Source organism: Tasmannia lanceolata, unplaced genomic scaffold (assembly GCF_043159265.1).
Source record: "Tasmannia lanceolata isolate RefF3 unplaced genomic scaffold, GAP_Taslan_0.1 ptg000048l, whole genome shotgun sequence".
Lineage (NCBI taxonomy): Eukaryota > Viridiplantae > Streptophyta > Magnoliopsida > Canellales > Winteraceae > Tasmannia > Tasmannia lanceolata.
In genome coordinates, this window is record NW_027518725.1 from 1,402,527 (window position 1) to 1,429,533 (window position 27,007).

Sequence of the window (27,007 nt, forward strand, 5' to 3'; positions counted from 1 at the left end):
TCACACCTCTACATCACATTTCAGGCTACTTCTGGGAAAAAAAACAAAAATGGGAGGGAATGTAGTCAATTTTTTGGAAAAAGACAAACAAAATGTGGTGGAAATATCATTCGTCATGTTTTTTGAAAAGACATAAACACCCTTTTCTTTGTCCCCACACGCTTCCTTTCCACTCATATTTTTCATTAATCTCGAGCGTCAGTATTGTCTTTTTCCCACCCGAGTTTCCCTCTCCCTCTAAAAATCTTTCGGTCTCTCCAAAACCGGAAACCAAAATCGGTCATTTTATCGTCCCAACTAAAAAAAACAAAACAAAACAGAAAGATATTTTTCGTTTCAATCCGAAAAGTATATCCGTATAAAGCCGGATATTTCCCCCTCTTTCTCTCTCCTAGGGTTTCTATTCTCGTTTCAATTTTTTTCTGAATCTCAGAAGATGGGAGTTCCAGCGTTTTACCGATGGTTAGCAGAGAAATACCCTATGGTGATTTTAGATGTGATCGAAGAAGAACCTGTTGAGATCGATGGTGTTTCGATTCCGATCGATACAAGTAAACCTAACCCTAACAACATAGAGTTTGATAATCTCTATCTCGACATGAACGGAATCATTCATCCTTGTTTCCACCCCGAAGATCGCGTATGTTTCATTCTCTCTCTCTCTCTCTATCTTATATTGTGGAATTTGTTTTCTGTGATGTTTGTCCCCCCCCCCCCCCCCCCCCCCATGTTTGTGTTAGGGTTTTTTATTGCTTAACCTAGTTCTGTGATTGTTTGTTGATTATAAGCAAACCCAGCGAATCGACACTGGGAGAAGAAAATTTGGAATGATTAGTTTGAAATTTGTGATTTTGCATGTTCTGGTTTTTGTTTTAGTTTGTTCGGTGATAGGATGTCTAAGTTGCTAGATTCTCTGTAAAATTTTGAAGATTTTTACTAATCTCGGTTGATTATAAGCAAACCCTAGATGGTGCTTAAATAGAGTACTTAAGGGATAAACAAGGAAGGGTAAAGATACTGAAAAACAAAAGAGTAATACTGTCCGTGTGGAGGAAATTAAAGTATTACTCATGTTTGTGAGGTGACTAGATGCGAATCATATGGTTTCAAGAAGAAAAGTGGTTATTTGGTTTGGAGCTTGAATTTGGTTATTATATGATGGAGAAGACACTGCAATTGGAACCTTGTACGAGGAAGAACAAGCTATAAAGCAATCTCTTAGCTGGTTAGATCTTACGAAATAGGTACCATGGGAACGGGGTTACATATTATATGGCTGGATGGTGATCAGGAGACTGTTATTCCACATGATGTCAGCATCATTGCCATTGTACCATGTGTGTGATAATCCATTGGGGAATGGGGAATGAATGGAGCTGAAGAAAATTATGATGCTTAGAAAATATATCATGTCAGCATAGTGAATTGTGAAATTTTTTATTGGAAATTTAACTCTACCCATTTGTGCAATGCAAAGTCTAGGACAAGCTAAGCACAAATGATTTATTGATTTCATTCTTATCAGTTGTAAAGTCCTTGTACTGACCATCTTGGTCGCAGGGTCTCATCTTTGTTTTCTCTCTTAATAAAATGCTTTATCATTCCCCACCAAAAAATATTGCTCTTGGCACAATTGGACCCCCCAAAAATACCATCCAGGAAGCTGACTATGTGAAATCCTTGATTCCTGAATATGCCCATCCAGGAAGCTGAGTATGTGAAATCCTTGAATTCCTGAATATGCTTTTCCTAAACACGATGCACTTGAAAGATAAGAGTTCCATCTACGGTTCTTTGGTTCTCTAAAGAGTTGGAAGATTGGTACATGGCTTCAAGTTAGGGCGGCCCTTCAAGGTATAAAATTATTCGAAGGGGTAGACTTTAATACCGTTGTGGTGGAAGGAGACTCCATTAATGTGATATGGTGGCTTTTTGGCTCTCATGTGTTTCCTTGGCGTTTAACGGATTTCTTCAATGAGATTAAAGACATTGTCGGTGCGGCTAGGATCACATTTCGCCATGTTAGGAGATCGGCTAATGGGGAGGGTGACAAACTAGCTAAAAGTGGAGTCCATTTGGATTCATTGGATCAATATGATTTCCTCCCTCCTTAAGCACAGTCCCTTGTTTTTTGAGTTGATTGTATTTATTCTACCTGTACATTCTATCTTCTTGACCATCTCGGTCCTATTAATGAAATTCTTTATCATTCAATTTATTTAAGCTGCTTATCTGTTAGTAATTGCTTTTAAATACATTAACAATTTTCTCTACTGTTGTCTTAGTGTTACCTCTCCATTGTCCTATCTTTTTGCATGATGAACTACCCTTTCCAGTGTCTAATGGAAACTGAACTTCAACATAAATTCTGTCTCCAATGTAAACCAGATGGTTTTTTTCTTTTGTTTTTTTGCATGAACATGTGTCATCTGATTCCATTTTGTGTTTTCAGCCAGCTCCATCAACTTTCGATGAGGTCTTCCAGTGCATGTTTGATTACATCGACAGACTTTTTGTAATGGTGCGTCCTCGGAAGCTTCTGTATATGGCTATTGGTGAGTTTTGCTCTGTAACGGGAACCACTGTATCTTTGTGCTTAGCCATGTGATCTGTATTATATTTGCCTATGGGTGATTTTGGGTTGTTTGGATTTTTCAAGGAAAGCCATTCAACTATATGTATACAAGTTTTGTTCTCTATTTCTATATGGAAATCTATTTTTGCATATTATGTGAAGTCTTTTGTTCTACTTGATTGAAATTTACACTGTAATATTTGTTTCTGATTGCATCCATGTCTCCTGGAATTATTAATGTTGTGCTATATGTATTTTCTACAATGTTGATTCCGCTATATGTAGTTTCTACAATGTTGATTCCCTGATCTATAATTGTAGATGGCGTTGCTCCAAGAGCTAAAATGAACCAGCAGCGGTCTAGACGTTTCAGAGCAGCCAAAGATGCTGCTGATGCGGTGGGTTTAGTGGTGTAGTTTCCATGTGGCTCCATTTTACATCGATATTTGCTCCCACTATTTTACCATAAAAAAAGAAGTACTCCCACTATTTGTGCACAGTCTTGCTGTATTTAGCAGTGAATAATGAACCTTCATCTTTTTACTGTACAGGCAGCAGAAGAAGAGAGATTACGTCAGGAGTTCGAGAAGGAGGGCAGAATGCTGCCTCCTAAAAACGAGTCACAAGTTTGTGACTCAAATGTTATCACTCCTGGAACTGAATTTATGGCAGTTCTATCGACTGCTTTGCAATACTATGTTCACTTGAGACTAAACAATGATCCTGGATGTAAATCTATTAAGGTTTTCTTTATGTGGAGTACCCATATTGCGACCTTTTTTTTTTCGATTTAAAGATTTAAGCAAGGTACATTCTGTTTTACACTTTGCTTACAACTTTGCTTTCTTTGAAGGTAATCCTTTCTGATGCAAATGTTCCTGGTGAAGGCGAACACAAAATTATGTCGTACATTCGTCTTCAAAGAAATCTTCCTGGTTATGATCCAAATACACGCCACTGTTTATATGGTTTGGTATGTCTTTCCCTCAGCTAAGGACACCTGAATCTCCTTTCCTTAGCTCTCATAATTGTTTTTATTATTTGCAACTGCCTTAAGTGTGGAGCGGTACCATAGGATGCATATTTAATTATATATTTTCCTTAGTTAATGACATCTAGATCTGATTTCTTATCCTGGATGAAGAAACCCTGATTTTTCTTTAATGCGACTCCTCCATCCATTTATGTAGTTCTAATTATTATTTTCATTTGACGATTGCCATTTGTATGGAGTGGTACCACAGGATGCGGATTTGATAATGTTAGCTCTAGCCACACATGAAGTGCATTTCGCGATCTTGAGAGAGGTCAGTATGCATCCATCTTCTTCATAAAGTGGTCATGCCACTCAGTATGAAAATCTGAATTTAACTTGATTCTGCCAGTATTAGTGGATTAATATAGACAAATCTTTTGCTTTACAGCAGATAGAATGGATATTTTATGCCTTGTTTTAGCGTGTGTTACTAAAATATTTCCGGTTTCAGTTCGATCAGTGATAGCTGATATCATATTGTAAAATTTATTTTTTCTATTAATTTTCTTGTGTTATCCCACCTTTTTTAATGCGAATTTCTTACTGATGCACAATTTCTGAATGTCATTTTCAGATTGTGTTTACTGCGCAACAAGATAAATGCTTCCTGTGTGGTCAGATGGGTCATTTGGCAGCTGATTGCCAAGGAAAGGCAAAGAGAAAATCCGGAGAGTTTGATGAGAAAAGTGGAGATGTTGCTATTTCTAAAAAACCTTATCAGGTATGTTATTATCAAAATTCCTCCAAGAATGGCAGTTCTTGTACCTTCTTGGTTATTGCCTCCCTAATTTATTCAATATCTGCAGTTTCTTACCATTTGGACCCTTCGGGAGTACTTGGATTATGAAATGAGGATTCCTAACTTACCTTTTGAGGTTGACTTTGAACGCATTGTGGATGATTTCATCTTCATGTGTTTCTTTGTTGGCAATGATTTCCTTCCACATATGCCCACCTTGGAAATTCGCGAGGTTTGTTCTTTATCATGATTTCCCTTTTCCTTATGAGTCCAACTACTTTATAAATTTCACTGCATACAAAATCTAGTGTTACAGTTTTATTTAACTTAAGCTTCTTTTCCCTTGTCTACATGATCTCAGTTTGTATTTTCTTCGACCTTTCTAACATTTCCTAGATTTCTTACAAATGTATGGTCTATTTAGGGCACATTTGGCTACCGTGATTTTTTTTCATGGTAAATCGGTGTGTCTCCAAGTGGAGCTGAGGGTGAAATGGCTAAAAATCAGGAAACAAAAAACAAGAAACTAGTGTCTCCAAGTGATGAGAAGTGGCAAAAAATCAGGAAACAAAAAACTCTACTTAAACTCGACTCAACCCGAAAGCTTGAAAACTAGCACCCCTACAAACTATTTGAATTATTATTAGTGCTTGGGTTTGCATTACCGTTGTTGATATCCTATGAGTTGCTCTATTACCTCCCTATTTGTTTTTTCACAAAGTAAATGTTAAAACTTCTGGTGAATATTCTCTGGTTTTCCTGCTTGGTGTATAGGGGGCCATAAACTTGCTGATGGCGGTATACAAAAAGGAGCTGGGTGCATTGGGAGGCTATTTGACTGATGCAAGCAAGGTATTCAAACTTTGGTCATTTTCTTTCTAGTTGATTTCCTTTTCTCAATCAAGGTCTCTTGGTTTCTGCTTCTAAGGCTACCATTGGCAACACTCAACTTTGATAGTGGTCTGTGCTTACTGCCTGAGTAATACGTGTTTTATCTCTTTTTTCTCAGCCAAATCTGAGCAGAGTTGGACATTTTATTCAGGCAGTGGGATTCTACGAAGATAAAATCTTTCAGAAAAGAGCTCGATTGCATCAGGTTATTACTGTGTACTTGCGTTGATCCCATTCGAGCACACATATATGGTTTTAGTTAAATTGGTTCAGCCAGAGCAGAACCTACCAAATGGGACCGGATCATGTGATTCTCTTACTATATGGTGGTGCCACTCCCATTATTTTTTTTTACTGTTTGTATGATATGAGTGTGAGTATCTTATGCAGAAGAGGGAAGTGATGCAATTCAACTTACTAATTGGCGTCTAGTAGGTCTGACTTGCTAAGCTTCAACACTTAGTAATCAGAAATTCAGTAGTTGTTAAAATTTTCTGATTTATAAGATTAATTACTGCTTCATGTTGGTGATCTAACTGTTGGGAATTCAATAACAGGATGTCAGAACTCAGAAGAAAATCAGAATGAAAACGAGCTTAAAATAAAGGAACTAAGCCTTGATATCTGAGCAAATAAAAATACTTTAATGAATGACATTTGCTGTGTATATCTACAGATTGCGTCCTTGTAACTATCCTGATACTTATTTTCTTGCTTTTCATTTTTCAGCGCCAGGCGGAAAGAAGAAAGCGAGAAAAGGCGCAAACGAGGAGAGGAGATGATGCAGAACCTCAAGTCAAGCCTGAACTTTTGGTGCCAGTTGCTCGTTACCACGGCTCACGTCTTGCTTCAGCTCCTGCTCCTTCGCCATATGAACAAATGGCTGCGCGGTCCGCAACGTCTAATGGAGAAGGAATTCATGCCCGGGCCCAAAAACTTGTGCGTGTTTCTGAAGGAGGGGCTACTGTGGGTGCTGCCATTGTTGAAGCTGAGAATAGTCTTGAAATTGAAGTATGTTTCTCTTTACCAGAGGAGTATCTTGATCTATTCTGATCATGGATTTAAATTTCAGTTTCGGCCAAGGTCAAAACCGAAATTTTGGAAAAATACAATATATATATATATATATATATATATATATATATATATATTTTTTTTTTTTTTTAATTTTTTTTTTAATTTTTTTTAAATTTCAATTTCTCAAAATTTCAGCTGGAATTTGGGAAATCTGATTTTGGGAAATTTCGGTTTCGGTCCCAATCGAAATCCGAAATTTTGGACCGAAATTTTTGATTTCGGCCGAAATTTAATACCATGATTCTGTTTGCATCAGCCTTTTTTTAGCACTGCCTTTCTAGAACTTATCACTTCTTTGATACAAGGTCTGGTAGAATGTTTTATGTGGGCATTATTATGGTGAGGATTATTGTATTCTTTCGATTTTTTATAAATCTTTACAAGAGTTACATCATATTTTATTTTATTAGATACAGGAAAACAAAGACGAGTTGAAGGCAAAGCTGAAGGATTTGCTTCGTGAGAAGTCAGACCTTTTTAGCTCTGATAATCCAGAGGAAGACAAGGTTTGAATTTGCATATGCACATTAAATGCAAGATTATTGATTTTTTTCTTCCAATTTCTGTGTCCATTTAGCTTTTTGCCCCATCTTTAGAAGTTGATCATATTATGTAGTGAATGTATACAAACATGAACACATGAAAATATGATGCTTCTCATGGGTTGCTATGGACATTTAATTTTCCTTTAATTTACAGATCTGATGTTCTCAGGTGAAATTGGGAGAGCCAGGATGGAAAGAAAGGTACTATGAAGAAAAGTTCTCTGCTAAAACTCCCGATGAAATTGAAACAATACGAAAAGATGTTGTAAGTTATATGTTCTGAGGAATTAGGATGAACATCTTCTCTCATATCTTTCCGATCAGGCCGTAAATTTGTTTCTTGAAGTTTTTCATTGGAAATGGTTCTGTTACTGATGTTTATACTGAAATTAGACAATAGTTTTATGTCGACCATATAAAACATCTGCACATAAAGTGTTTATTGGAAACAAGGTTTAAAATTTCCGTTTCGGTTTGGGTTCGGACACAGCCGAAACCGAAATTTTGGCAGAAATACCGAAATTTTGGGAAACTTTTTTTGATTCTGGCCGAAATTTTGGATTTTGGTGGTTTCGGTGTCGTTCCCAACCGAAATCCGAAATTTAAAACCATGATTGGAAAGAGGTTTTTTTTTTTTTTTAAATGGCTAAATATATTCAATAAACAAGGGGAGGACCGAGATGGACCACCCCAAAATACACAATATATAATACACAATAACAAGATAACAAAAAAGAAAAAACCTTCAAGGAGGTAAGAAATCAAACTGGAAAGAGGTTGTTATGATAAAGACCCTCTCTCTGAAATATTAATTGGATTGGCATATGTGCATGCATGGAGTCATGTATGTCTTTATAGTTAATATCTGTACATTCAAAGTAATTTATTTAGTTGCGAGTATCTGTTCTGTGCATCCATTTTGCACTTTCTTTTTTTATTAAATTTTGCCCTTATATGTATATTAATTCATTTTTGTAGTACATTTTATTTACTTCAGTATGCACTTCATTTTGAATTTCCTTAAACTATTATTTAGAAACTCCCTATGGCAATGATTAGATCTCCTGATTCACTTGGGTTTTGGTCTCACCACGTCAATAAAAAACTTGCAGCATCAATCATTGACTCACCGATACTACTCAATTTTACCTCAGGCGAGAATATGAGGTTTTGAACATTGCCTGTATTCTGCAACCTTCAATGAGATTATTTTGGTCATCTGTGGAGGAAATAAGGAAGGCCAAGATTTAGGCTCGCTCTATTAGAATGTAGAAGCATGCTCCCCACATGAAGAGAGAGATTTCGAGAATTTTAGCCTCATTGGGCTGTAATGGGGCTTTTTGTTGAACTTTCTTTACAAAAATGATACAAATGACATGATTACTCTGACCAATGAGGGTGTAAGAATAAATATGCAAATGAAAAACTGCCCAAACTATATTATCTTATCTAATACATCAAAACATTTGTTACGATAGATTTAGTTCAATGCATAAGTATTTGTGTTGAAGCGTTTTATGGATATATCACTTTTAACTAGGAGTTGGAGCTAGGAGGGGTTAAGCATAAAGAGTCCTTCGAAAACTGGAATACTTTGCATACATTTTCAAGTCAAATGGAAAAAAAACAATGGTGTTGTAATCTTTGTTTTTTCTATTTCACAGGTCCCTATTGTAACCTTGACCATTGTATTTTTCTCGAGGTCAAGTTGGAAAAATTTTTATTTCCTTTTTATAATAATAATATTATTTTTTGTAGTGATGTTTATGGTTTTAAATTTCGACCGAAATGCTAAATTTCGACCGAAATGCTAAATTTCGGACCGAAAATTCAGATTTCGGTCAACCCCGAAACCGAAATGTAAACGTTAAAGGATTTCGGCTGAAATTTCATTTTTTTCCGAAATTGTCCGAAATTTAAGGAAATTCAACCAAAAATCTCGATTTTTTAATTATTTAATATTTCCCTAAATTTCAACTGAAATTACTGACATTTCGTTAATTTCGGCCAAAATTTGGTATTAAATAAAATAATATTTTTAATGGTGTGTCAGATTTAGGCCGAAATTTCTAAAATTTGGGTGAAATTTCAGTTTCGATGAGGACCGAAACACATTATGAAACCGAAATTTGAAACCATGGTGATGTTAGAACTGGGAGAAGTGACTGGTTGGAATGCTAACAATGTTATGGAAAGTACCCACTATTCGTGAACTATGTTAAGATTACACAAGTGACTAACCAATGCAATACTTTTTGGTTTCTAGAATTGGAGAGGTGTTATGTTGGCGATGCTACATATTGCTTGTTTAGGTGAGATTTGTGGGCATCTTATTCTTGTATATAGGCATTTGTGCAACAACTTAATGTAGAATACCTCACGAAAGAAAGGTAAACCGCTGAAAGCACATGTCCCATGGCATACCTGAACATTTTGCCTAATTTTAACACCTCAAGGCAAACCCTTGAGGCATTGGGTCCTTGATGCATGTCTTGGGTGAAAACCGTATCCTCTGTAATGGACTTGAACCTTTGATGAAACGACCTAGGATGTGAGCTTATGAAACAATTTCTTCGTTTTCTTGTTTCTCCACCCCTTACAAATGTTTTGGTTGGGGGAGGAAGTGGCTTTTTGTGTGTGTGGGTGGGTGGCGGCTGGGGGGGTGGTTAAAGTGCCTTGCACTTACACAGATCTAAGCTAAGCTTCTGTATGTTTTGGAAATCGTGTTGAAGAGTTCTATTGATATTTCCGTGACCACTTGACAACACTATAAACAGTATACATGAGGGGCTTTATTCTATAAATTCTAGGTTTTGGCATTGTTTTTTTGGGTGCTAGAATTATTTTAGTGGTAGAAATTCTAAAATAATGTTGATCACATGTCTTATTCAGACTAAGATCTCCTTACAAGCTTCAAATTCTTCTTCCTTAAGCTAGGGTACAAATCCTTCTCCCAATTTAGTAAAAAAGCATAAAAAATCCCCAAATGAGACTCTCCCCTATGTATAGAGAATTCTCTCCCTTACATTATAATCTCACTACAAAGCCCCTCAAACACTCACTAAATACAAGTATACCCCACATACAGATACACCCTACTAAAAAAAGAAATTACAAGTAATACCACTTAAGGCTTATTACATTTGTACCTACACTACTTTTACCAGAGTTGGCCCTCTTGCACTTTGGCCAGGACCCAGTCCTCACCTCCCCCTCCCCCTCCCCCCCTCAGAAAAGAGCTTGACCACACAAGCTTTGCTCCAATCATGTTAGAAGGGGTAAAGATACATGTCAATGGGCAAATGGGGATGTCTTCCCTCCATACTTGGCCAAACCAAAGCAAATGTGCAATGGCGATTTCAGAATCAAACACGAAGCTCTCCATATCAAGCCCTTCACTCGGGGTCCATCTGTGGTATCACCTTGGTCACATCTGCCCTATAATGCCCACCACGAACTAATCATAGGCGGTGGTATATCATGCCTGTCCTTGTTCATATATGCTCTTCACATCTCTACTCTGTCACTCTCCATGCAAATCACAGGTCTCTTCCATGATACGGTCAGCTCTAGAAATGGGTCTTGATAGATAATCTCCGCGACAACAATATGTCCATCTGTCATCTCAAGAGCTAAGCCACCCTCTATCCAATCAACTGGCCCACTATGGTCTGTCACTGCATATGCTATAGGCTCATGCTCACAGCTGTGCTCTAGCTCCTGTCTACAAGCTATCTCAGTGTAAATCTCTGCCATCTGCTCCCTAGAATCATCCTGACCATCCAATGCCTAAGGAGTAAACTCTATCACACTGGCTACCATCATTATGTCTGGTCATAGATGATAAATCCTCATCGTTATGCCCTGGCTTGATGCACTGCTTTGTCAGCTCTGTCTCTATGCAGGACCCAGTTAATTGCTCATCTATCTCCTCAGGGCAATTAGTCTGATATCGTCTCCTCACAAGTAGTAATGATCTTAGGGCTACCCTCAATTTGTGTGTCGGCTTCCCAGCTATCCTCAATTGTGTTGTTGGCTCCTCAACAATGACAGGAGTCTCAATAACAGAAAAAACCATATTTTTAAAACTCCCCTGCGTCATTGTGGACTATAACTGATTGTTCAACATTTCAACAATCATCTAATTGGAATATTCTCTATTTGATTCTCTAAGAAATGCACAAGTGCTTGCATCCTTCCACAAGCATGCAAATGGAAGCATACATCCAAATATATACGTGCAAGTTTGGGCAGGCAGTACGAGTAAAATTTGTACTTAGTTGGTTTCTTGGAAAAGAAAAGGAGTTTCTGCAGGCAGTTTATTTCCTGATTCCCCTTTTTTTTATTCTGAATCTTTTTCCTTTTTGCATTGTTCCTGAATCTGTGATTCCTTTAAGATGACAGAAGCTCTACTTTTATTTTTCTAGGTTCTAAGATACACGGAAGGCTTGTGCTGGGTAATGCATTATTACTATGAAGGGGTTTGCTCTTGGCAGTGGTATGTAACCTCGTAATATATATATATATATATATATATATATATATATATATATATATATATTTATTTATTTATTTATTTATTTTTAATTTTTACTTATGGAGTTTTGGCTGTCAAATAAAAGCAAATCAGGCTCCCAATATATTCCCTGGTTATAAGGTTTCAGATTCCAGCGTATTAACCTTTTTCTTGTCATATTAATTTCCCCCCTTTTCTTTTTTTTTCTAAAATCTAGTTTTTTCTATATAAAAGACAACTATACTATATGGCAGAGTAAAAATCCCTTATTTCGTGCTCTTAAGTTTTATTTTTGAATTATGGAAAAAGCTCTCTTAGAAGCAAAAATTAAGATATAGCCCCACCAATGACCAAGGTGGTCACATGATGGGGGAGACAAAAACATAAACAAAATGAACAAGGGCACCTCACATCACAGGGTGAAACTAAAGGAGGCAGGTATCGCCAATATGGAGCACATCCTAAGAGACCACACTACAAGCAAGCTCTGTGTGCCTCCTCATTAGCTGAGCGGAGGGTGTGTTGGGAGGAAAGCACCCTCTTGGAGCACATCCCAAGAGACCACACTACTAGCAAGCTCTGTATTCCTGCACCTCAAGAACATTTCAAGCCTCTAAAGGTAGGACTTCTACATAATCCCTCTGATGACATTGAGCAAATCACTCTCAAGTCTCAACGATGACCGGAGTTGCATGCCTCTCCATGAGTAATTGAACACCACACCGCAATGCCATCACCTCCGCATCAGACGAGTCGGCAACGCTCCCCAGTCCAAAGAATACAAGACTAGTATGCCCACACAATACTCAAGCAACAATCAGAATCTCGATTGTTACATATATTCGAGATCCAAACACCATGGAACATCTTAGCAACGGAGGCTCACTGAAGGATGCTATATGATTATGATTTTTGTCCTCTGGATGGATCTAGTTTTGTCCTTGAAGAGCTTGTTGTTCCACTCCTTGCAAACAGCCCATAAAATGGGCGGCCCAGTGCACGAGTCTCCCACCATTGTGGGGTCTTGGGAGGGCTATATGTACGCAGCCTTACCCCTGCTTTGCAGAGAGGCTATTTCCGTGCCTCGAACCCGTGACCACCAGGTCACAATGGAGCAACCTTACCGTTGCGCCAAGCCTCCCCCTCTGCAAACAGCCCATAAAAGAGCATAAATAGTGTAGCTCGAAAGCACCGTCCCTATTGTTGGACACAAGGAGAAACTCTTGGAGCCAATCAGCTCACCAATTTGGACATGGCCCAGGAACTCCTAAACTGTTGGAGCGGGAAGAACCACAGCTGGGAAGTGATTCTGAAATGGATGAGTAAATGGTGGATTACCAAATTCTGCACCCGCACTAACATAAAGAGCATCAGTTAATGATGAATTGATTGCGACCGATGAATTGGTCAATCATGAGAATCTTATCTTAGAAGCAGTTTGATAAAGGCAGCCATGAGGTGGCATGTGGAAGGCCCAAATACCAACAGATTGCGTGGGGCCACACCGATTGCCAGCATTATAGCCATATAATAACTTAACAAAGAAAGTACCAGGAGGGCTCCACCTCCAAAGGCACTGATCTCTACATATAGAATGTCGCCAAATATCTAGTCAGGCCAATTATAGCCTCGAGCTCATGCTTAAAGAAATTCTTCCTAAACTGAAACTTCTATGAGATCCGACTTTTCTCTCTCACTAAGGTGTCATCCGCACACATCCGGCTCAATCACCACTCTAAAAATGCTAGGATAAGTTTCCTTGAGGAAACTCTCATCACACCACAGGTCTAGCCAAAAGTGAATCGTGTCCTCCCCTGCTAGCTTTGAACAGGCTTAGTTGAGAGGCAAAGACCTCTCCTTTCTTCTTGGGTGACACACGGCCTTCTCACCCACAAGGTGATACTTCCTTTCTTCCTTTGAATCATTCCAAAAGGAAGCTCTATATCCGATTAACCACACTGATCGGACAGTTGAAGAGGGAGAAATAAATAGAATCATCGCAAAGGAAGTTCTACAGCCGATTAACCACACTGATCAGACTGTTGAAGAGGGAGAAATAAATAGGAAGGTTGCTGAGAACAACCTTAATAAAGGTGATTCTACATTTCTACCATCCAAAGAAGTAGTGTTTTTCTTGTGGGTACTTAAAAATTAATCCTCTGGCTGGTAGGTGCTTCATAACATCTAAGTGTCACTTTCACTTAGATGCTGTATGAGTGCACAGCAGTCCACAAAGGAGGCAAGAAACTCCTTGTTTTAATGGCTCAATAGTCCATGAAATGGGGCTGCAAGTCATATCTCAGGAGTCCATATGTTGGTGAAACAGCCCACTATGAAGGTAAGAAACGACCTTTATACAAAGTTCAATAGTTCACATCTGTGTAGATTAGTTTCACATCACTGTTCTTATTAGTCGAATTTTTAAAATTAATATTTTGTCATGTAAAATATCTTCCCTTAATTAGCACAAAGGAGGAGGAAGAACATGACTGTATTAATTGGCAAGGATCACAAAGACACCCATGTGATATGAGTATTGTAATTGGATGGTATAGAATGGGAATGATTTCAAATAGGAAGAATGAGGGAACATGGGTTCAAATAGGGTAGAAGGTTGTGTTTTGGGAATACGAAGGATGTAAGGGTTGGGGACTAAGGTTTTCTAGGGTTAGGGCTGCAAGGGGCTAGAAGTTGGGGTTAGGGTTTTCAGATGAATAAAATGTGGTTTGAGTGGTCAAATGGGAAGGATGTAGACGAGGATGCAAATTTTATTTAAATTGAGGAAAAATTAGGGTTAAGGTTTTCACGAGTAGGGTTGTGATGTTGGAGTTATATGGGATGTTCAAATGTTGGATGGTGAAGTTTAGGGATTCAAATGAAAAATATGTTGAAAGTAGGGTTTTCAAAGATATGAGATGGTGGGATTGGTAGGATTAGGGTTTTAAAATTATTGTTTTGATTTTTTTTTTTAAAATTATTGTTTTGATGTGATTGGGATATTTGTGTTAGGGTTTTGTGGAATTATGGTTTCGAGATTAGGGTTTGGTAGGATTAGGTTTGCAAATAGTGGATGATCGAAACTAGGGTTTTGGATAGGTGATGAGATAATGGGTTGGGATTCAAGTGTTTGAAGCGATGGGATTAGGTTTCAAAGGTAGGAATTGGTAGGAGAATGGGAAAGGATTTGGATTTATGGTTTCTTTTATAGATTAGAGTTAGGACTTAATGACTCTGTAAGCAGAGAAGGTAAGATTCCCGATGTTTGGTGAAGGACTCAACAACTTTGAAAGCGGAGCCAGAGAGGGTAACATCCTTTGATTATTGCACGTCTCCGTTAGAGAATGCATGAGAAAGGAGGCAGAAGAATAAAGAAGGAACAAAGGAGAAAAAAGAACTAAATCTTAGTCATCATTTTGGAATCGATGCTTTGAGATGCTTTGATCCCATGTTAAGATGATGAATCAAGTAATCAACACCACTTTGATCATCTATATGTACGAGGAATATAAGAAGGAATGAGAAATAAGAGGAGAGAGAATTCATGTGGGTAAGCTTCCAACCCTGAAGACATCATATTTACAAAAACTCAGTTAAAGGAAATTGTGGAGTATGCCATAAAGGCCATCCAAAGATGAGCCGTGCCAAATTTACTTAAACTATTAAATTTGATAGGGCTCATCATTGGATGGTTGTAATGGCATACTCCAATTCACATAAACTCGTGAGTGGAGGTTGGCCCTGTCTAACCTAAGCTCTTCAACACCCTTCAATATGGACACTGAACTTTAGATAAATAGTCTTTAGTGCGGTTATTTTCCCACCAAACTCAATGCGTTTGGATGTGAATGGTGTTTCTTCTGATGCCTGACAAGTCTTGTGCACTGAGTATATCGTACTCTGTAGCAACTTTTTGCAGGGTCTGTTTGACACCCTTTTTCTATGTCCAGAATCAACTTGTTATGTTTATGTTTCATAGGCACCTGTGTTCTAGGATTATTCTAAAGAGATCTGGAAGTCGTAAGATTCTAAAGTTCTTTAGAAGGTCCTTTGGTTGGATTTGATGCCTTTGGGACTTTAAGTTAGTTGACGTGTAATGAATCTTCTTGGAGAAAACGATCTTCTCAAAGGTTACCAATTTGAGAAAGGCTTGGCTAGAAGGCTCAATGCTTCTACAAGGGGAGAGAGAGGGTACAAGTGGGTACTTGTGTCAAGGAGGGTTGTATGCTTTGCTTCTTCTTCATCAACCAATCAGCCACCTGATTACCTACAAATATGGAAGATCCACCTTGTTGACCACAAAGGAGGAAAGCAATTTGCAGGATAAAGTTTTCAACCATTTTTATAAATGGAAAATCTAGTATTGATTGCAACCAAATTATATAGATTGGCATTCTTCCAATGTTCGAGTAAAGATTTGGCTATGATTTGTGGACACGGACATGAGTGTCGGACACGGCAAACCCCCTAACTTTAGAAACGGGGACACGGCTAAAATAGAAAGTATATGTAATCATGATTTGTGGATATGGATTCGTGTGTCCAGTTTCGACATGGATACGAGTTGTCTAAATGAGGTAAACACAATATTCAATAAAAAAACAGAATGTCACACTCGACACGGTACAAAAGCATGTCCACACACCCACATTAAGTTTAACACTTCCAGCAATACAATTAAAAGTGTCCAAAGGAGTGTGGACACGTGTGTCGTGTCGGACACGGGAGAACACATGAGTCAGCAATAAATTCGAAGTGTCGGCCAAATCATAGAGATTTGGCTTTCTGAATTCTTTATCCATGCAGCTTCTAGATAATTATGCAAATATGTGTGAGTTCCAGCTCATGCAAATGTGCGGCTTCTGATAACATAGCTAGATCTCATGGGACCTGTGTTGGACACTTGGACTTGACAGTCACCATCAGTATTAACATTAAACCAACTTGTTGCAGGGGTTTTCACAGCATCAGCATGATCCAATGAGGACGAAGCATACTCTTTTATGTGCCCTAGCAAACTTACAAACTACTCTCTCTCTTTCCCTCTCTCTCTCTCACTCTGAAGTAACTTGCTGTGCACATCAGTAGTTCACTAGCACTGCATCATCAAATCAAAGTAGAAGATGCTACATGTTGATGGAGGGAAAGCCTGTAAGTCTCTTTACGGGACGGATGGCCTTTGAAGAAAGAAAACAATATAACGTAATTTTGCAACTTCCGAAAATTATGGTGGTGATTTTTTCTTCAATTTAGAAAATCCCTATTTTGGAAATAGTTGGGATTATTGGGAACTTCTAGTGCTTCTGTCTTGAATTAAGGAGGCTTAAGATGAATTGGGATTGCTGTACCAAAAAGAAAAACAGGAAAATTACTAAATGGGGCAGAGATTGCCCCACAGTTGTAACATTTCTATGAGCACCCTCTTTACCCTATGATTCCGCTCCTTCATCAGCCTCTCTAAACACATCATGAGGGTGATACGTTTCTCTCTATATAAATAAAGAATACATCCACGATATAGGTTGACTTTCAATGCCCAGACTGTCATAGTGCCAAGCAATCAAATTGGCCAAGTCCACCTCAACTCGCAACTTAATTTCCAAATCATTGTTGAACAATCGAAGCCCAATAAGAAGAATGTGTTCCTCTTGATTGTTAGAAACAATTTAGGACGTATAGAAAGTTTGTTTTGCAAGAGTTGGATTGTGTGGTATTGCTATTAATGGATGTCTTGCACTCCAAAGTCAATTGGGAAATAGAAGTAGGATCGGTATAAAGGTTGCTTAAAATAAAACATAGGTGATTCCTCGTTTTCAAAGTGAGTTTAGGGTTGAAAATAGAAATTAGGAGTCTAAATTCAACAGTAAGAGTGAGGGGTGATATGTACAAAGTTACCCTTCTGGCTACTTTTATTGACTTCATGCTTTGATGTGTTCTCTCTTTTTAAAAAAGTACCAAAGTCTCTTGTTCTCTCCTTTGTTTTGAATTACTTGCATTGATTTTTTTTCATGTGGTTTGGCTTTAGATTAATTCCTCCATCACATGCGTAGCATGGTGCAGGAATATGTTGTGTGATCATGTCATTCTTTGGTAGAAAATATTCAGCAACATAATGAGGTCATTTCTAACTATTTTTGTGAGAAGAAGCTATGTATTATACCACAACATATCATATTATGACCCTTTGGAAGTTATGAATTTCCCTTATTGTTTCCCACTCTTAATTGTGGGATGTTCTATCTTTCAGGTTTTATCCCTATCATTATGCACCTTTTGCTTCAGACCTCAAGGATATGGATCAATTAAACATATGCTTTGAACCTGGATCTCCTTTCAAACCATTCAACCAGCTATTGGGGGTGTTTCCAGCTGCAAGGTCAAATTGGCGTTAATCATCGTTTTTAATGTTCTTATTTGTTGGTTAGTTGCTGATTGGTTATACTTATTTGCAGTTCCCATGCACTTCCTGTGCATTATAGGCGATTGATGACCAATCCAGATTCACCAATCATTGATTTTTACCCAGCAGGTATCCTTATCTTTTGCTAATTTCAATTTCCTCAATAATTTCCATTCTTAAATCAAGCATGTAACTTTATTTCTTACTCTTGATCAGATTTTGAAGTTGACATGAATGGAAAGCGATATGCGTGGCAGGTTGGATTTTATTTTCCTCAACAGCAGCCTATAATTTGATCATGGATACGAACTTTTAGAGGAACCAACTGATTGTTTTCAATTGAATTATTTAACTGTTTTTCCTTTGTCTTTCTTGTATTGAAGGGAATTGCTAAGCTACCTTTCATTGATGAGTACCGCCTTCTTGCGGAAGTAGAAAAAGTTGAGCCTACTTTAACGGTATGTTACCTTGGTCAAACAATCATGCCAAGGATACCCGATTCCTTTATTTTATGTACCAACTCATCTACAGTTCAGAAACTAAATATGCATTATATTTTTCTATAGGAGGAGGAAGCACGGAGGAACAGTGTTATGTTTGACATGCTTTTCATAACAGTATCTCATCCTCTCTCTCCATATATTTTTTCTCTTGATGACCGTTGCAAGCAACTTTCAGATAAGGAACGTGCTGAAGTCAAAGAAAAGATTATTCCAAGTGCCAGGTTTGCATTGCAAAACTTATATATGGCAATTGTTGTTTAATCCTACTACTGTTCAGTGCATTTCATGAATGACTGAATGAGTAACAACTGCAATGAGAGAGAGAGAGAGAGCGAGCGAGAGAGAGAGAGAGAGAGCGAGAGAGAGAGAGACTAAAATAAGAAGAAAAAAGAGGGGGGAGGAGGGGGTGGAGGTATTGTGTGAGAGTGTGTGGATAATGTCGTGTTCAGACTCCCATGACGTATTTCATGGATCGCCGATCAGACTCCTAGATCTGTGGATGAAGCTTCGAGTTCAGCCGACTGCATTGCGTGATCCAGATTCTTGATGTTTCTACAATATTTGAACAGCTGGATTTCCATGCTCCCGGCTCTGTGCATGACAAAACTTGGAGGGCTGATAGAAGATGGGTTTATCCAAATTATTGTGATGGATGATTCAATATTTTTAGCAATTGGTTGAGATCTAATGGCAAGAGTTTGGTCTATATTTTATGAATTTTTTCTTTGATTTTCATTTTTTTTCCTGTAAGGTTTCCCCACTGCTTGTTATTATTTTTATTATGAGGAATGTCCTTGAGAGGTGAGTTTTTATAGATTGAGGTACCTTGAGGGCTAAAGAGATGAGGATCATCACTCCAAGGGTCTCTAGGTGATCCTTGACGGGGGTGATTGATCTACTAGGGGATGAAATTTGAAGATTTTCCGGATGTTTTCAGAACTCCTAGTTTTTTCTCTGAGATTATGATGAAATCTAGGGTATGTTTGGTTGCACAAATGTAATAACCGTTATGGATCTCCTCAAAAGAGTATGATGGGGGAGGGAAATTGAAAAGAGAATGGTGGAGAAAATGTGGGAAGAAGATGATGGTTGTCGGATCCAAGGGCGCACTGCCCTTGGAATGGACGGTGGATGGAGGTAGAAGATGCTCACTGCATCTTCTTCCTAGAGTTGGATGGATAGAGGGGTGCCCAATGTAGGAGATGCATTATCTCACTACCATGGTCGGCTACACTAGCCAAATTCACTTCAATACACTGAAAACAGCCAAGCATAATTCCTTTTCCTTACCTAGCCAGGCTACTTATAAGTTATAACAACCACAAAAAGAGGGGGGGGGGGGGGGGTGCCCATATCAAGTCAATGCCTAAGCAAAATGTTCAAGGGAGTGACTTTTACTCAAGGATGGACACAAGGGGTGCCCCTATCATTTCAATACCACAATAGAAATTGTCCAAAGTGTGTCCATATCATATCCTCTTTGAATGGTATATGGCCTTTGGCCTCACGCCTAAGAAGCACAGGTACTCTCCGGAGGCCCACGCACCCGTGTCGGGTGCGGGTGCTCTTGGGTACTCTTTGGGTGCGTACCAGATACGCACCCAAACATCATACAAAACTAAAATCCAGTTTGGGGGTTTGGGTACGTATCGGGTGCGCTTGGGTGCGCACCCAGTTCGAATTAAATCCAAAATTACCGATTTAAAATAGAGGGGCTATCCCAATTAACAAAAAGGGGGTGAATATATCAAAATATCTATAAGATATATACCCCTTAATTAAATACCTAACTTAGAAGTAATATTAGATTTTGGTGAAGTAATACTACATTGTGGTGATGTTATTGTTATTTGATTGTTCTGCAATTAAATTGTTTGAATTCTTTAACAAAATATTTAATTTTTTAAATTTTATAAATATATAATAAAATATAAAATATATTATATTCAACGTACCCCCAACGTACTCGTATCCTATTTTTTTAAAAAGTCACGTATCCACGTACCCGTATCGTGTCGTACCCGCACCCCGCACCCGTATGTGTGCTTCATTGCCCCACGCCCTATAGAGGGACTCCCACTCCATTGGCCTCACAAGTGGGCCACCTCCACATGATCTGACCCCACGAATGATGTCTAATCACATAAAAGATGTCCCACGCAGCCCAATCCTTTCATTTCCATCCAGTCTATGATGTTCCAAAAAAGGAGCATTATAAATCTCCACTTCCTGAATTGCTTGCCCCCAAGCAATTGGAAGAGAAATGATACTACCATGTCATTATGTCGTCCGCAGTCGAATGGGAACCTTGGTGATACGTCGGGTTCAGGCGCTTGACGCTATCTTTGAAAATGGAGAAAATAGTGACCAGAGCCCTTTCGATGGATGTTGGGATCCCATGGGTCCCACGTCGGTTCCTCGAGATAAGGGACAATTGCCGATTGAGCTCCTCTATAGATAGCCCGCCCACGGGTGCCCATGCCAATGTGACGGCCAATGAGTGAGCGGCGTGATAAGAAATATCCCCATCATAGGGCACAGATTGGTGTGGTAAATCATGTTACCTGATGGCCTCCACCTCATATGGAACCACATTGATGATATGAAGCTGAAGGCTTGATCCCCCCGTCCATGGTGTCATCCATACTATCACAGACATCATCAACAACCTCTTCACACTCGTCCTCTAATTTAGTTCCAATGATATCAATATGTGCGGGCTGCTGTAGTGTTGGCGGAGGTAGTGGTGATGTAGCAAGCGTGCGAGTCAGCAGGGGTGGTGTTGGTGTAGGAGTGCAAGACGTCAGGGCACTCACTTCGCTCTCAACCGATGTTATAATATCCTCATAAGCTATTGGTCGGTATGGATGAAGGATAGGTGTGTCTATGGTGAGGGATGTAGAAATAGCGCTCTCCAAATCAGGGGGCTCACCGCCCTAAAATTGTTACCCCTCCTTGAGGGAGCTTCCATCCGCCCATAACCTCGACTAGGATGCACTCCAAGCGGGCAAAGCGTGTGTCAATTGCAGTAGAAAAGCGTGCTACCGACCTCTCCTCTGCATCATGGTTCTTAGGCCTCCTCCAAGTGGACTCCATGGGGACTTTTATAATCAGTCTGCATATGGAGGATGCAGCCCTTCTAATATCTCTACCCATCCGACAAACAATTGGTGTGCAGTCCTATGCTAGCATTCCTAGATGCCGCAGATTCCACTAATCAAAAGTTTTGGGTGTAGTCCTTCCAACAGTTAAAAGTTCCACAAGGATCAACCAACAAGCACGTGTTGTGCATACCCTTCTAACATCTCACAGGGCACCCACCAAACCGTTGACATGCATAAGCTAGCAGGCATGTTGATTAAGGAATTCTGGTTTGAGTGCTGACCCTCTGTGATGTAGCTCTCGTAGTCCTTTCTTCAAATACCTAGGGGGATCCATGGATGGAATGTCCCTGTGACCTACACAGTTGGAAAATCTCAGTTGAGCATTTCATCAAACATCTAGGGGGCCTCATTTGCAAATCCTTTCTTCAGCCCAAACTTCGGCCAAAATGCGTCTTGCTCTGGGCCTTGCCTCAGACACCTTGGGGGGGGGGGGGGGGGGGGCGGTCGGTCACAACTAGATGCTTTTGATCTAGGTTGGAATCATGGAAGGTTAATTTTTATCTCTCCCGGTTCATAAAAACATTGATGAAGTTGGCTATAACCAAATTCCGTATGTAACTAATTTCTTTCTGCCAAATGCTGGCTTCTATATTTGATGAATTGGAGAAGTTGCAAAGACATGTCCACGTATCAAGCTCTTTTCCTTAATTAATACATCCACCAATCGTATCATTTCTTCAATAGAAACTATCAGCATGCTACTGTCAACATGATAGAAGTAGCTTTCTCCAATTTTTCAACTATAGAGGCTACCAACGTATACAAGGAAAGTAATTAGGAAATTGATTTTTTTTTTTTTGAATGGCATATAGGAAATTGATTGTAGTCAATTTAATCTCTTCTTAAAGCTATTAGCAATTTCATGCTTTATTTTTTTTAGTTTTTTGGGGTCCTTTCTTTAGGGCCTTTTTTATTTATGTTTTTGTTGTATTTTCTTTCTTTTTTTCCTTGAAAAAAGTCAATATTAAAATAAAAAAAAAGAGGAAAAGAGGGCAAAGCCCATAGAAAACAAGGGAAGCAGAGACGCAGCCCCACCAAAAACAATTAGAGGAAATCATGCCACTCTATTAACGCATTACAGTTCCCTCCATGATTTTCTAACTTGTCAGCTAATATTTCCTTCTTTGTGAATACGAGAACATTACAAATCATGCCACTCTATTAACACATTACAGTTCCCTTCATGATTTTCTAACTTGTCAGCTAAAATATTTCCTTATTTGTGAATACGAGAGCATTTACAATTAGAAATCTTGAAGATGATATCATGCATTTCCATTAAAAGTCGTCTGAATCTCTAAGGTGGGCAAGAATTCTCAGTGCATGGCGTTGAGAATCTGAGATAGTCGTCTTCAGCCCACAAGTCCTAAATTTTCTTATTTTTCCTTGAGGGCCCGTTTGCATACCTCCCATTTTATATTTGGATTTGGAATTGAGTTTTGATTACAAAATGAACAGATCCGGCAGCTCATGTAGAGGGAGACAGAGAGGGAGGGGGGTACTTCCTAGTGGAGGGGAGAGGTTGAGGAGCAAAGAGGGTGAAGGAAACTGCCACATCTGTTGATTTCCAATTTCTTATTTCCACAGCAAATTTAGAAATCTGATTTTTTTCACTGTCAGCTGCTGAACTAGAAATCCAAGAATTTGATCCGATCCAAATTACAATGCAAAAAGAGCTGCAAATGTGAGAAATCCAAATCAAAATCTTCTCGGCATCCAAACGGGCCCTAATAGAAATTTATTTCAGTTAAAAAAGTTCCTGAAGTTGTGAATTTCTGCAGAAAACATTATGAACATTAAACCTTGCAGGGACCTTTATGAGAAAAACTGAAATCCAGTGCAACATCACATAATCTTTTATAACTTTCATAATTTCATCAATCCTTGCAGAAAGCTATACGAGAAAAAACATAAATCCCACAAGATAATTTCAAAATCTTTTAGATCTCCAGAGTTAATTCTTTTGCTTTAATTTTGATGGATCTTAGCAGTGTTTTAAATACTAAGAAAATAACTTGGCCAAGATAAAAGGGAGTTTACCTGGGGGAGTCAATGATTGACAGTCAATTTTTCATTGACTCGGGAAAGTCACGTAGTTTTGATCGACTTGGTAGAGGGAAACTCGGACTTGGGCGAGAACTTGATAAGGTAAAAACTAAAAAGTGAGTCTACTTGGGCAAGATTAATATTGAAGTGAGGGGATTAAAAACACTTCACTTTCCGACAAGAAGGAAAATAAAAATCTTGGATACAGATTTATTGTAATCAAACATGACTTCCAAGAATTTTGTTCACAAATGGAAAACAAAAACTAGGAATGCTAAAAGTAACATCAAAATATTCTGTTGTATCTTTATGATGTGTTAGTGTCTAGGAGTCCAAGGGGTAGTATCTTACACTGACATGCAATTCAGTCTCCACTTACGTGGCTTTTTAACTACAACACCAGGAATAGTTTTTGTTGCTATTATTTACTTGAATGTTGCCAGGACTTCCTATGTTCTCTGTGGTTTTGTTATGAGATTTTTTGGGTAATTTTCTGATTCTTGTTAGGGCTGCATGCAGCGGTGGAATGAATGGGTATCTGTCCCTTTGTAATGGAGATCCATGCCCTCCCATATTCCGGTCTCCTATTAGCGGAATGGAGGATATTTTTAGCAATCAAGTCATGTAAGTTGGCTACACAGAATTTGAAGTTCTACTAGGTTTTTTGAATTGATCATACATCTAAGGTTCTTTGTCATTCTCAGTTGTGCAATATACAAACTTCCAGAATGGCATAAACACATCACTCGGCCACCAGCGGGAGTTATATTTCCCAAGAAGGTATTAGTGAACTTCTTGCCTCATGTAATTGAGGCTCTTTGTTTATTAGCTCTGAATTTTATATCGACATTTATTATTAATATCAGGATAACCTTATCTTGCTTTGTCTCCAACCTTTATTATACATGTGCTTTATCTTTTCTTGTTTTGCCAACATGTGGTGATTAAACTTTCACATTCAGAATAGTGCAGTTTTGTTCGGAAAGGGCATGCCTGAAATTTTGACTTTCCAAGATGAAACTAAGAATTTTAGTCCGCAACCAGATATGTAGGAGAATGCAAACTGTTGGTATATCTGTTCTTTATTTAGAAAAAGAAAACTGTTGGTGTTTCTGTTCTTTATTTAGGAAAATAAAGAATGCAAAAAAAAAAAAAAAAAACTGTTGGTGTTTCTGTTCTTTATTTAGGAAAATAGAGAATGGAAACTTTCCATTCTCTGTGCAAATGACAGACTTTATTTAGACAAATCATTTATGTGATAACTTGTGAACACTTACGGTATTTCAGTTGCTTTGTCCACTCATGTTACTGTCAACTTCTTTACTCGAAAAGTGGTATTTAAGTTTTGTGGTTTTGCCTCTTCACATGCTTCACTGATGACATGTTTAATTTTCAAATGTCCGACTTTTGCAAGGAAACTTTCTACTCCTTTTCCCTCGACATGATTGAGTTTATTCTGTAGAGAGGTTTTGCCTCCATTTATTATATAAAATAGTGATATACTCATGCACCACCTTGCTGTTTCCCCTTGATATTATCACTCTAGTATCTTGAACGGGTTATTTTGGACATCACTGTATTGTTTGAAGTTGATTATCGAAAATTTGAATGATGTGGACCTTTTGACACTGGCCACTTTGGAGTGCTTATTTATCTGAAGGTGCATCTCTTTTCCAACCATTTTGGTCTCCTTATTGCAGATTGTTACAGTAGGAGATCTAAAGCCAGCACCAGTTCTATGGCACGAAGATAATGGGAGGAAACCATGGGAAAGTGGAAGGTACTAGTTGACAAGTTCTTTTGTTTAAGTTATATGTGAAAGAGCAGAAAACTTGGGAACAATAACATAGAGAACTGTCTTTGATGGTTGCTTTTGTGGGCCTTCACCCAAGCAGATGGGATATCTGTTCAGCATGGGACTGAACTTTCCTATCTGGTCTCCTTATGATGAACTATGTCACAATATCATTCTCGGGAATTTCTCAGAAAGGGGAGTTCTCAGGATATATTATTATTTTCTATTTTTTGGGGTTTATACCCGGAAAATGATAAAATAATTTATTTTAAAAAATGTAAATTAAGAAAAAAAAATATCGTCAAAATGTCGTGATATTTATCACTGTATTTTTTTTAGAAAAAAATTCTCTATATTGAGATTTTGTCTTTTTTTAATCAAAATATTGCAATAAAATCGCTATATTTTGAATCGGAGATATTTGTGGCATAGATGGTGAAATGTCCTGATCACCATATCCATGTGCCCCAATAACAGTGGGAATGGGGACATTTTTTGTGTGTAATACAAGTATCTAAGTTTTGCTCCCTATTTCAGGCAAAATCCACCCGGGACCATATCGGGCCGACAGCTTGGAGAGGCCGCTCATCGACTGGTTGTCAACAGCCTACAAGTACAGACAGAACGGAATGGGTCTGGACAAATGCACACCCGACCATCATATGATGGTGTATCGCCTCACCATTCAAATGGCAGACACCATAGCCAAGAACGAAGAACATTTAGGGCAGAGTATTCTGGTCACGAAGACAGGTATACACATCCCACTGTTCAAAACCATACCAATCATGGTTATGAGCAGTCCTACGCATCTCCATCCACCCATCGCCCATATGAAAGATCATCCCCTCATTACGGAAGACCAACCCATCTTCAATATGAACCTAACCCTTACACAGGAGGTCCAACACATCACTACCCTAGTTCACATCAAACTGGTAGTTTTCCATACCAGGCACCTGTAGGAGCTGCTTATATTCACCCAAGGAGTGGATATAATGATGGCTATGGGAGCTACGAAGGATATGGAGCAGCTCAAAGGTCCCAACCAGGCTACGAAGCATATGTAGCAGGTCAGTGGTCACAGCAGTACAATCAGTATGGTGGCCAGGGGGTGGCGGCGGCGAATCAAGTTAGAGGGTATCCTCACCATGCTCCCCCTCAACAATTGCCTAATCCTTCCTCAGTTTTGGGTAGAGGTCCAAATCGAAGGCCACCACCACCGCCGCCTGGTTATGGTCGCTACTAAGCTTATTCCATGCTTGGCATGTAGTGACCTTAGTTGTGGCCTAGATGTTGTACAATAGTAGGTCTCTTACTCCATTTCAAAAAAAAACAGTAGGTCTCTTACTAGAGGTATTTTACAATTTTCTCCTATCATAATATTTGTCTAGGTCCAGTTTTTCCAGTAATTTTTATCCCATCTCTTAGATTTCCAATGTTTTGCAAAATGTACTGCAATAAACTGTGAGAGCAATTTGTAACATCTGATCAAAACCAGGCTGACCTATTCCTCTGATAGCCACATTACAATTTATTCTGTTATTCTATATCTTCAACAGATTGAAGCTGGGTTTTACAGTGCACTAATCTAGGAAATTAGTATAGCCTTCAGGGCTTATATGTTTTACTCTTTTCCCTTTCATTAAATCACAGATTATATAGTAGGGATTGACTCAGTTCTTTGTTATCTTGAAAATCATGACAAAATCTGCACCAATGC

The 27,007-nt window shown here is 38.6% G+C and overlaps 1 protein-coding gene across 2 annotated transcripts; it reads left to right on the top strand.

Moving 5' to 3' along the window:
- The first annotated feature begins 258 nt into the window (after window positions 1–258).
- Window positions 259–26,963, top strand: LOC143864154 (5'-3' exoribonuclease 3-like). Of its 2 annotated transcripts, none has more exons than XM_077375022.1 (23): window positions 259–640; window positions 2,453–2,555; window positions 2,897–2,973; window positions 3,127–3,318; window positions 3,429–3,548; window positions 3,820–3,882; window positions 4,186–4,332; window positions 4,418–4,582; window positions 5,125–5,202; window positions 5,360–5,446; window positions 5,971–6,252; window positions 6,729–6,824; window positions 7,033–7,128; window positions 11,291–11,361; window positions 17,624–17,752; window positions 17,829–17,905; window positions 17,993–18,033; window positions 18,160–18,234; window positions 18,343–18,500; window positions 23,997–24,113; window positions 24,194–24,269; window positions 25,190–25,269; window positions 25,822–26,963. In XM_077375022.1, exons 1-23 carry the CDS (start codon window positions 437–439, stop codon window positions 26,531–26,533), a joined length of 3,246 nt encoding a protein of 1,081 aa, XP_077231137.1. In that variant the 5' UTR covers window positions 259–436; the 3' UTR covers window positions 26,534–26,963. The 2 variants fall into 2 exon arrangements, with proteins under 2 accessions (XP_077231137.1, XP_077231138.1); XM_077375023.1 differs by having other exon boundaries at window positions 261–640; window positions 24,009–24,113.
- The last annotated feature ends 44 nt before the right edge of the window (window positions 26,964–27,007 follow it).

Excerpts from the sequence above, each read along its gene's own strand:
- LOC143864154 (XM_077375022.1), top strand. The coding sequence starts at position 437 with ATGGGAGTTCCAGCGTTTTACCGATGGTTAGCAGAGAAATACCCTATG. Across the intron at positions 3,549-3,819 it reads GCCACTGTTTATATGGTTTG|GATGCGGATTTGATAATGTT; the intron begins GTATGTCTTTCC and ends GTGGTACCACAG. Across the intron at positions 4,583-5,124 it reads CCACCTTGGAAATTCGCGAG|GGGGCCATAAACTTGCTGAT; the intron begins GTTTGTTCTTTA and ends CTTGGTGTATAG.